Source organism: Mustela erminea, chromosome 6 (genome assembly GCF_009829155.1).
Source record: "Mustela erminea isolate mMusErm1 chromosome 6, mMusErm1.Pri, whole genome shotgun sequence".
In the NCBI taxonomy this organism is placed as follows: Eukaryota; Metazoa; Chordata; class Mammalia; order Carnivora; family Mustelidae; genus Mustela; species Mustela erminea.
In genome coordinates, this window is record NC_045619.1 from 58,394,138 (window position 1) to 58,406,473 (window position 12,336).

A 12,336-nucleotide genomic window follows, 5' to 3' on the forward strand; every position below is an offset into this window, starting at 1 on the left:
AATACGTGTAGAAAAGTTAAAGTATACAGATTAGCCAGAATTAGAATGGGTTGGTTACTGAGCTTTTTCAAATCCATCCTTCTATTCTCAGCTTTGTGATCTGGAGCTTTGTCAGGTGTGTTCCCAACAGATTCTGCCCAAAGAGTATGCTGTGGGGAGATGGGAAGCTAGAGGGGAACAAGGCACCTGCTCCCTTCGGTCGTACTTCCGGCTCGTATTATCATCACCCGAATAATAGCTCTTCACTCTGTAAGTAGCAGCTGACCCCCAGTAGGCTCCAGTTACCAGTTTGTGTTTTCCGGCCCTCCCCAGAGCAGCCTCATCACGCCCTCACAGAAGTCTGAAAACCAGCTGGCTGGCATGGTCTCCTGAGGTCTGTCTGTATCCTTCTCTGAATTCCTGAGGTCACAGCACTAGGAAGGCCATGCCTCCTTCTCAGAGGTTTCTTTACCAGCTCTGGGGTCTTTCTTCTAAACTTCTCAGGTACCAGGGACCGAACTCCCCAGATGTCTGGATCCGAACTCCGCAGTACCTCTCCCTCGAGATTCTAAATTCTGAGAATCCCATCTCTTCCCTTTGTCCCCACAGCCCTGAAGAAAGCAACTGCTTTCTGTCATCGCCACCACTGTGCTATTTTCCATTGGAATTTCATAGCATAATGACATCTTTATAAATTACATCAATTCTTTTAATATCATATATGTCACATTTCATTCAGGCTATTTTAACTCTTCTATTTTCTCGAGTCTTATCCCTATATTTTCAGAGACTTTCAGTAAAGGCTAAGTTATAAATGCGTGTCGAGTGCTTAGGGCATGGAAAAGATCTAGAGTGACCTTCATCATTCTCGTGTTTGTTTCACTTTGTCCGAGGGGCATCGTTTAAGGGAAGATTAGCAACTCCCTATCTCTCATAATTTGGGGGGGAATGAGACCCTAGGAGGTCGTTTCCTTGTCTATAAAATATAGCTCACACAGTTACTATAGATACCTAAGGAAGCATTTCTGTGGAAGCACTTAGTAATCCTAAGTGCTGTCATACATTTGTTTTTACCCTGAGACCAGCTCTTACTAGATGCTGAACAGTACTAGAAATCAGTTAAAAATAAATAAATAAATAAATAAACAGTGGGCCTCTGTTTTTCCCCATTCCGCACAACCCTGGTCCATAGTCTACATACCAAAACATCTCTTTTGCCAATAAGACAGAAGCCATTTATTACCATACAGCAAATACTGTTTATTGCAGACTTTCCAGCTGACTCATGTGAAAAAGGCACTATGAAAATTAATGAATCTAGATAATCTCTCTAAATGGATTTATGTTAAAATATACAACATTCTTACATAACATCTGTTTTATATATGTGAAATAATATAACATTTAATGACAAAAATTGTGTTTCCAAAAATAACATTTGTTGAAGGTTAAGTATCTTTCTTTTCTCTATCTAGAATCTTTCACAGGATTAAAATATGTGTAAATTAAGTGTTTCTTATTACCAGAAAAACTTGACACAGATAAACACATGAAGTGGCCCCAATATCCATTTAACTACTCTTATCAATATTCAGAACTGAGGCCTTCATTAAGGAAAACACTGTAACGCACACCAACGCAGGACCTTCTGGGACGCATTTTGACTGCATCTGACCTCTCTTCCACTTGTGCTTTCTCATATATAAGAACACAGTATAGATAATAAGCGGAACATAAACTAAATCAAAATACAGGCCATACAAGGAATTGTGATCAACAGAGCCATGACAAGTGACTTGTCTTGGAAATGCTCCATAAATCTGTATTTGCATGTCCAAGGCCTTGTTGTATTCTACAGTCCATTAAATGTTTTGATTTAAAAAACAAAAACAAAAACAAAAACGGTTGGCATGAAGAACTTTAAATAAATCTAAATATTCTATCATTGAGTATGTCAAAGAAGAGACCTCAGTAAGCAGAGGCTACTCTAAAGTAAGCTATGCTCTGAATGACAGACACCAGGGTCATGGGGAAAACTTAAATTATTTAGATTTTAAATCACGGGAAATACCTTTGTTTTGCTGCAGTAAATAAATTCACCACTGTCAGAAGGTGCCTGCTTACACACTGAGATAGGGGTTGAAATAATTAATCCAATAAAAGAACCCTCACCTTGGTAAAGCAGGCAAAAATATTCCCCGAGGGCAAAACATCTATTTAAATTATTCAGTTTTAATAAAAATAATGGGCCTATGCTTACTTTATGTTTGCATTGTTTCTTTATGGCCATAACTTAGGGATTCCGAGAAATAAGAATCTGACATTCCCTTCATGGCTTCTTAAAACAAAGCACATTGGAATAATGCCACAGATTTAAATGGAGTTTAAAGACAAATTAGTGACTGCTCCCCTCATCAAAAGACTCCACTCCTGAATCACTGGCCGCGGCACTGATTTTCTCCTGCCGTCTTCGCATGATCTCTTGCAACTCGGAGCTGCCACTATTATCCTGAAAAATAGACATGGTTCAGACAAGATGGTTATGGGATTGTGCAGGCTGAGGGTCATGTGATGCAATGGGTCAGGATAAGAGAGTCCTTTGTTTTTCTCCAACTATCTCTTGGGGAGAAGAAGGCTGCCCTTCCTATAAAGTGATGCTTCTGGACTTCACTAATACATCACAGTAATCACTTTTCATTTATGAATTGTGTCTTAAGGCAATTCATTCACCATGCCTTTCACTCGGCCATGATAAAAATAAATCAATAATGTATATGGAATGCTCCAGATTCCCTGGGAGAAATAAGATATGTGTACAATAAGCATAATATGATGGCAAGTTATCAAAGAACCTTCTGAAGTTGAGCAAGATACTCATCTACCCTTAGGGGATTCTAAATTAAGCTCAAAGACTGGGCTCAGGGTACAGCAAGCTCCTTCCAGAATACAGGAAGGCTCTGACCCTCTGACCTCATGTTAGCTTTTCTCCTTGCCACACTCTTCCTACTAAGCCCGTGCACCCTGATTATTCTGCTCTCATCGGTGGAAGTTTCTGGCAAGCCAGGTGAGTCATCTAAAAGATGGACTAGATGCAAGAGAAGGGTGTGGTGGGAGGGCAGTTGAGGAAGATAAAGAACCCTGGTTCATATCCAGAGCAACTGAAGGAAGAGACCAAGAGGAAGTGGGAGGTGAGGGCAAATTATACGCAATCTGACACAAAGGAATTCAGGAGTTTTGGAACTTTCTCTCGTACCCTTGAGAAGGAAATTTATATACTCTCAATAAAGTTAAAATGTATAATGGTAAAAAAAAAAAACTGTCTTAGAAAAGATACAATCCTTACTCATATTCAATATATGGAAAGCCTGATCCAGGACACGCCCAAGATCCACCTAATATAGAACTCCCAAGATCAATGTTATAGGACAAATTTCCAAGGAAATAAACTTTCTTCTGACAGTAGTTACAAGGTTGCATGCATGAAGCTATTTCACTGTGAGTTATTTCACTGTTGAATTTAGAGGATATACTGGCTAGGGGAAATTACGTATCAATTTTACACCAAAGCCAATATTCTTTCAGTTGAGTGGAAGTATCATGAAAGCTATTAAGAGCTATGAGATATAATAGTGAAACTACTACCCTTACAGAGCCCATTTTAAGAAGAGTAGGAGGAGGAAGCTTAAGGATATTCCATCTAGAAAACATTTCCTCTCCTCCTCTCCCACCGACAATTATGACTAAATATTTATTCTTCAGCACTCTCTTTTCAATGAATATTACCTAATATTTTCTCTCTGATTATTTAGATATATAACAAGACCTAAGACCCACAGCCAGGGTTTTAAGACCTTATAGCCACTGGCCTACAAGAATCTTCAAACTAAATATTAAGAACAGGCAAAAATTCTGACCTCTTAAGGCATTTACTCATTCAGAAGTGAATGTCCATTACTGTGTCAAAATTTAAATTACTACAGAAGTAGTTAATGCATATAAAATGAGAACATTAGGCTTTTCATTAAATGCCCAAAAGCATATGCTCCAAGCTTCATGTTACAGGAACATTTATGATAAATTAATCTACTGCAAATGGTCATGGATGGTCTCCTGTGATCAATTACAAAAGTGGAGTCAAATTTAATTCAGCTCTGTATGAAAGGGAAATTGACAACTATGGACATAAACAGCTGATTTCAGAGCTTTCAATTTGCAGTGCACACTCTTAATTAATGCAAACACCAACTTAGGTTGACAAGTCATACCTCTAATGCAGCTTTTTGTACAGTGATTTGGCTAAAGACTCTGGACCCTTCAGGGCAGACTGTCCTCAATTCCTCTTTGTTGAGAGAGAAAAGTTGTGCACCGTTTAATACTCCAAGACTATTGACAGTCCTGAAAAGCACAGGAGAAAGAAAGAGAAATACAACATTAAAAATATTATCTAGATAGGGGTGCCTAGGTGGCTCAGCCAGTTAAGCGTCCTGCTCTTGATTTTGGCTCGGGTCAGTATCTCGGGGTCAGGGGACTGAGTCCAGCATCGGGCTCTGCACTGGGCACTGAACCTGCCTCTGCCCCTCCCCACCCCCAGCTCATGCTCTTTCTCTCAAAATAAAAGTTAAATAAATAAATAACTTAAATAATAAATAAATAATAAATTAATTAATTGACTTTCTTCTTTTGTTTTATATATATTTATATATAAAATAATAAAGTATATATATTTATATATAAAATTTAAAAATTTATATTTATATATATAAAACAAAGGAAGAAAGATTCTGGTCCTGCCATAACCTCTCTTTTCTAAGTGTTCCAAATAACAAAACTCTTATAAAATGGTACTACAGTGCTTATTCAGAGCAGTGACAAAGGACTTTCATGATGAGGACCCTGAGGCTATAGAAGATGATTATGAAGTATCAAAAAGGAGCCAATTGTACTTAGTATCATTATTGTGGAGTACCAATTCCCTGAAATATGGTGTTTCATAGGGGGAACACATAACTTTCTAACCAGGCAACTGACTAATCAATATATCTCATTTTTCAGTCATGTGGGTATATGAAGTTTATAAAATTCTCTTAAATATGTATGACTGAAATAGTTCCTTGTATCAAATACACGTAAAGTATTTTCAGATTTTTAGATTATAGATAAATTGAATTGTCGGGCTTACCCAACAATGGGCTTACTAAGGGAAAAGCTCTATTACATTATAATATATAATAGGTAATTTATCTGTTTTTTATTTGGTTGAGAATCTATATCCTGCAGCAGAACATTCTGCTCTATGCCCTCTAATATCTGGGGAGTCCAGCTAACACCTTAGTTCTACCCTGAGTGACCAGATGAGGGGGAAAGAACGCTACCGCTTCAAAGCTCCTGATGGTTTGCTTCAGGAACCACCAGTATGTAGTCATTATTAACTAGAAAACAGGGTAACACCAAATTATAGTTACAACTGATTCCATTTTTTTTTAAGCTACAAATATGTATAGTTATTTCCTGAGCATGGAACAAATGCAGTCTGGGCTCCCCAAATTTTTAAAGAGTCATGTGTGACATCTTAGCCACCACACTGAAAGTAAGGCATATGTTACATACAGAAACGCAAAGTCTTCCCAGAGAGACTTACACAGGGCTGAACCCCTTCGACTGTAACCACGTCTTCACATCTTCTGGTGTGGAGTCATACGTGATATTGACAACTGGCACATTCTGCCGTGGCACGTGGAACTTCTTCTGGGCGGCGCTCCGACCGATGGTCAGTCTGTGGATGAGCTCGTCCTGCACTTCCTCCATCTGAGATTTCCTTCCTGCACATCAGCATGGGGTAGGTTAGTTTCGAAAACCCGTAGCATGTGTCACACTTGCTAGAACCCCAATGCCCCAAATCCTTTGACCCCAAAAGAACTTATAATCTAGTGTTCCTACCATCTTTCCTCACTGTCATCCTCACCCAGAACAAATTCCATGATCAATTATTAAAATCACTCCTTGGCTCTTCTCTGCTCTCTTCATTGTACTCACCTGGCAAAATGCCAACCCTTGTTAAATCGAACTTTCTACTTATTCTGTGCCTGCACCTGCACAGTGAGTATAACACAACAATGCTGAATGATCTCATGTTAAATTCATGAATATGAACCTCAACCAGGCTGCTGTTTCCTGACAATCAGACTGCATTTCCTTAGGTCCATGGTAACAAGTGGGGGTAATTTTGATCCCAGGGACATCTGCCAATGGCTGGACACACTTTTGGATGGTACAAGTAGAGGGGAGGAGGAGAAAGGACGCAACTATCATGTCGTGGGGAGAGGCCAGGGCTGCATAAAACATTCTATGAGGTACACGCCAGTCTCCTACCACAGAGAATTATACCGCCCCGTGTCCACAAGATTCAGGTTGAGAATCAGCCCTAGGCCACGTTGCTGCCCACTGTTAGATGCGCATGTACTCTCTTCTTTGTCTGCAAACCTCCAACACTCATTCCCCAGTTCCCACCTGGAACTGATGATCTCACTTTCCTAATGTCCAACAAAATAAAGAAGTTAGAAGAGAACCTCCATTAAGTTCCCTCAGTGGTTCTCCTTGACTACTGGCACTTTCCCCTCGCACTCTGCCTCCCTCCTCTTCCTCCCTTCCTACTACATTATGGATCAACGGTTTCTACACTCCTAAAGCCTACCCCTCTACGTGTGCATATTTCCCATCTCCTCTGCCTATTTAAATATTTCAACAGTAATTTCTCTACTTAATCTAGGTTATCCATCTTCCTCTTTTACTGAGTCATTTCATCAGCACGCAAACACATTTTGTATTATTTTGATATCTTTCCTCTTCCCTGTAAGCCCTTTCTTGACCCCATGTCCCTCTCAGCTACTACCCATTTCTCTGCTCCCCTTCTTGTTAAACTTCATGAAAAGTTGTTTATACTCACTAACTCCCATTCTTGTTCTCCAATTTTCTCTTGAATTCATGGCTAAAAAAATGGGCCTTGGGCCCCATCCCTCCACCACATTTTGCTAAATTCCTATGGTCAGTTCCTAGTTACCATCTCATTTAACCTACTGGCAACAAATGACGAAGAAGATCGTTCCTTAAAATCCCTTCTTCCTGTGGCCTCTAGGACACCACACTCACCTGATTTTCTTCCTGTCTCACTGGCCTCTCCTTCTCAGTATCCTTCTCTGATTCTTCTCTTCTGCCCAGTAAGGGCACAATCCTGGAACCTCTCCTCTGCCAGCACTCACTCCATTAATGATCGCTCTGCCGTTTAAAAGCTGATGACTCCCCAAATTATTTCTCCAGTCCAGACCATTCCTCAGGACTCTAGACCCATATATGCCAACCGTCTACTTGATAATATTCACTCAGATGTCTATTAGATAGCTCAAACAGAACGTGTCCAAATCTGAACCACTTCCTGAAGCTTGCTTTTATGCTATATTTCCCAGCTCAGTTGATGGTAATTCCATTTCTTCAGTTTCTCTGGCAAAATGCCACGGAGCTCTGCTAGACTCCTCTTTGGCCTCTGTTATACCCAATCATCAGCAAACTCTATTAGGCCTATCATCAAAACATACCAAAAATCTAGCCACTTTACTCCATTTTTTCTGTGACGAGCTCTGTCTGAGCCACCAACCTAGTCACAGGTGGCCTTCCTTCTCCTCTCGACCACAGCACCCCTTGCTCTTCTGTATTCAATAGAAAAGCTAACGTGATCTTTTTAAAATGTATGTCAGATAATGCAACTCTCCGGCTCTAAGCCTTTCCAAGTAATACAAAGTACTCCCAGTAAAAGGCCTTAGATGACCATTTTCTGAGGTAACTCTACTGCTCTTGAAGACCTCTGCTCTAGCTAACAGCTTCCTTGGTGCTCTTCAAAATTAAGGGCCTGTACCTAGAATGCTTTTCCCTTATGAATCCATTTGACTCACTCTTCCCCTCCTTTAGAATTTCCACATTTAAAATTGCAACTCCCTCCCCATCAGCACTTCCAATCCACATGGCTTTATTTTTCTCCAAAACCACTTATAATATTCCCTATCAACTCAATCATCTACCTCTTTCCTTTCATCAAAATCTATACCTGAAAACAGATTTGTGGTTGCTTTGTTTTCTTTACCTGAAATACCTAGAACAGGGTAGGGACTCAATAAATATTCACTGAATAAATGAATGACTAAGGCATTCTGCTGAGGTTTTCAGTGAGAGAGACTTTGAAAAGCATCATATACAAACCCCTAAAAGAAAGAGCAAAGAAAATGGAGGCCACAAGAGATCTGTTGAAATCACAGTTTTAGCAGAATTTAGTTAGAACTCAAATTTCCTGATTTTCAGTTCATGGCTGCTTTACGATCAAAGTCACTGAAACTACCTTCGATCAACTTATACATTATCGCTCTCCCCAACCCATTTTATGCTTATGGGAAAGATGTATATGCAAATATCTTTATGAGAAAAATGGGGAAGAAATTAATGTAGGGGAAAGAGAATAATGTACTTGTGTATTAAAACATATATATACACATACACATTCTATATAATTACATACATAATATACTTATTATATATATGCACACACACATTATTTGTAAATAATCTTTAAGTAGAGAACTGATATAGTAATTCAGTTAACTAATTAGCTCGGCAAGTGGCAATGACCAGGCCACTAAGGGAGCTTTTTGTGACAACTCTTTCATGATCTTTTTTGTCTTTTTTCTTTTCATTCCTCCCTTCTTTTCTTTTTCAGGGAGAACATTTCAGAGTGTTTGGTGTCCTTGAGAAATAAATAAAAATGTGAAATAACCAAATAGTTCTTTCAGTCTAATTTTTTTAAAGCCTTAGATATTCAGGAAACCTGGAGAAGTCAAAAGACAGCAAGAGGAGAGATGAAGGCCGAGAGAGCCTGAGAGAGCGCTGCTGACTGGCTCATTTAAGTGACACACAGCATGCATTTCACTAGTTCGCTTTTTTAATTCACTTCAGACTGCCACACAGAATACGAGGATGTCTCAAAGGTGTAAAACGGACAGAGTATCACCACCCTAAAAGATTTATTTTCTTATCTATGAACGTAGACCCTGCATGATCACCTCTAGTTCACAGCATAACTTTCCAAAGAGTAAAAAACCCTCCTCTGCTGTGCTCTGGGCTTCTGGTTTCCATTTCCAATGTTCTAGCACACAGTAACAAAGCAAACTGACGTTACACCTCTTTCTGAAATAACACTTCTGATTACAAAAGATTAAACCCAAATAAAAGGACTAACACTTCAAAGGAAGTGGAAGAAATGCAAAATACCTGAAGCATTGGTATCTTCTAAAGTGATAAGAGAACCTTTTTGAATCCTGTGATAAACCAATTTGAATAGCTTATTTGACTCATGACTCCAAGCAGCCAGCTTAAATAGGCCTGTCTCTCTCTCTCTCTCTCTCTCACTCTCGCTACCTGTTACATTTTAAAAAACAGGCATGTTGCCTTTTTCCCCTTTTAAGGCTATTTGGTAACTCTTTTCTTTGGAGTATCACTTTTTTTTTTTTTTTGAGTAAGTATCACTTTCCAGTTCCTTCCATTTTATTTTTACCAGAAGTCTAGGTAGTAAGCAGAGAATGTAGGAAGTCTAAAAGGCTTATTTTGAGAGAAATCTGGAGATTGACAAATGTACATTTAAATATGTCTGTTTGGTTCTAAAAGACTATTGAGAAGCCCCAATGTTCATTTAGAAAAACCATTCTCCAAAAACGTGCTTGCTCAGGAAAAAACTATCATGAAAATAAGCATTTTATAAAAAGAAATACATTTAGTTAATATGAAACTATGCTTCTGAGTTATCTTTAAAAGGGAACTTTGTGTAGGGAAATGTAAACTTTTATTGTTAACAAAGAAACAAGTACAGATTTAATTCAGGGAGAGATATATATGTTTTATATACCAATGCTACCCTTTTACTTATGAAAAACAGATTCAAAAATGATGAGTCACAATTATCAGGAGAGTTCTCTATCTTTGAAGTGTTCAAACTATGCCCCTTTCCCATTAGGTTATTCTTAGTTTCTCAGACTAGGACAAAGAACAAACTGTCCCAACCCACAGACTGTTCCAAACGGGGACTAGATGTCTATGAACTCTGATCTAGGCCTGGAAAGAGTACTGCAGTGTCAAAGATTACTGTGCTGACGTATCAAGGAAGGGAGATGTTATAAACTTGTGGTAAAAATGAAAAAAAGAACAGTCATTTCTGAGAGGGAAATTTTCCTTAGGGAAATCAATAAAAATATTTACAGAACTTTCTCATCTCAAAACTATGTCTTTGAAAAAAATAAAAACATCTTTTAAAAAAATACACAAACATTTAAGAAAATTTAGTAGCACAGCATACTTCTACACACTTACACATTCTCACACGCACAGTTGTTTTTGCTGCACAATTAATCATTTCTCTAAAGCTTCACTTTTCCATTACTTTTTGGCAAGACTGGGATATGGATAAGAAGATGATAAATCAGCTCTATTTCGGAGAAGAAAATAAGGTATAAAAGTAGACTAATGCTTATTGCATTTAGCCAGGATTTCTAGAACAACTAAACACTAATATACATATCTTCTTTTAAAATTTAAAAATTTATCAAAAAATGACCACAACTGAATAGATGCAGTTATGACTTATTGAGATGAGAAAAATGTCAGATGAAAATGGAAGTAAAAGATTCGGTATTTACTTTAGAATCTAACCATCCAATGTCAGCTTTAAAGTTAATAGTTCAGGGGTGCCTGGGTAGCTAAGTGGGTTGAGCAGTTGACTCTTGGTTTCAGCTCAGGTCATGACCTCTGGGACAGGAGGTGAACCCCCACCTCGGGCTCTGCACTCAGGGGGAGTCTGCTGGAGATTTTCTTTCCCTCTTCCTCTACCCCTCCCCCCACTAAAATAATAAATAAACCTTTAAAAAAATAATAGTTCAACACTTGTATTTGAATGGCAGAAATGAGATTTGATAAGAAGACAAATTTGGGAGTCATTCCTTCTCTACCAATATGGATAATATTAAAAGAGATGGAAACAGATTGATCATTGACAGTAAAAGTTAAGTTTATATGGCGGGAAGAGCCCAGAACTGAGCCCTAGGAGACGCCACATTGAAAGACCAAAAGACATGCTTTATACATAAGCATACCTGCACGTTCATGTGCATACATACATATTGAAGAAGTTATCTTCCTGGCTCTAATTTTCCAAGAATGTTTACATGTCCAGGATAGGTAAAGCAAGGTAATTTTATAATATATATACAAACATAATTTGAAGATAAAATAAGAAAAATTGTCCTAGAATTCCTTTCAAATTTCAAATTTCCTACACTGCTGTTCAACAGTATAAACAAGGATAATCCAAAGTTTGCCACAGTGTCCTTTCAGCTTTCTAAAATCTGGTTTTTCACAGAAATTATTTATGTAACACATCAAACTTAGTGTTATGAACATATGAAGTTGAAGTGTAAAGCGAATAAAACCTGAATTTGGAGGGAAAATTTGAAACTGGTATTGGCAGGCTGATTGTGTTAAGTGAGTGTGTGTGTGTGTGTGTGTGTGTGTCGCAAATATGAGGAAGAGGAGCAGGAAAACCATGATGATGATTCTGATGATGATGGCAGCAAATATTTAAACTGCTCATTATTGGCCGTGATCGTATAGTGGTTAGTACTCTGCGTTGTGAACTGCATTATTAGTCATATTGGTCAAAAATCAAAGTTTTCAACCTCAGCATCACTGACATTTTGGAGCAGATAATTCTGTTGTCGGGGGCCGATCTGTTCTTTGTAGGATGTTGCTAAACAGCCCTGGCTTCTACCTGTTAGATACCAGCAGCATCCACCTGGCTGTGAACAAAACATTCCTCCAGTCAATGCCGGATGTTCCCTCCGGGAAGGCGGTATGACCATCTCTGGGTGAGAACGACTGATCTAAATGATTTATATGTACTAACCTCACTAAATCCTCACAATCATGCTATGAAGAAGAGGCCATCATTTGCCCTCACTGTTCGAACATGGAAGTGGAGAGAGGATTATTAAATTGTTGAAGGTCAGTGGCGCTAAGTGGTGTTTCACTCTACCAACTCAAGTATGTTCAGCTCCAGAATCCATATTCAACCACCACAATAGATTGGGATATGTGTATGAATATACACAATGAAACAGTGGAGAGAAGTTCCCGCTTCTTAGAATTACCTGAAGGACAAGAAACTAGATGAAAGTGTTTGCAATCCATGAAGTAGAGGGCAGGTATAAAGGGTCAGTATTTATATTTAATAATGTTTAGTACCCGTAGAACCAACAATATTTTACTTAGCGG

General features: G+C 38.6%; 1 protein-coding gene across 6 annotated transcripts in view; it reads right to left on the bottom strand.

Annotated features, from left to right (window-relative positions):
• Positions 1 to 1,218: 1,218 nt before the first annotated feature.
• EPS8 (epidermal growth factor receptor pathway substrate 8) overlaps positions 1,219 to 12,336 on the bottom strand; it is a 182,212-nt gene continuing 171,094 nt past the window's right edge. For all 6 annotated transcript variants that reach the window (XM_032347430.1, XM_032347429.1, XM_032347432.1 and 3 more), the window contains 3 exons: positions 5,618 to 5,798; positions 4,245 to 4,374; positions 1,219 to 2,488 (listed from right to left, as the gene is read on the bottom strand). In XM_032347430.1, coding sequence (XP_032203321.1) covers positions 2,375 to 2,488; positions 4,245 to 4,374; positions 5,618 to 5,798 — 425 coding nt within the window. In that variant the 3' untranslated portion in view covers positions 1,219 to 2,374. The remainder of the gene's footprint in view (positions 2,489 to 4,244; positions 4,375 to 5,617; positions 5,799 to 12,336) is intronic.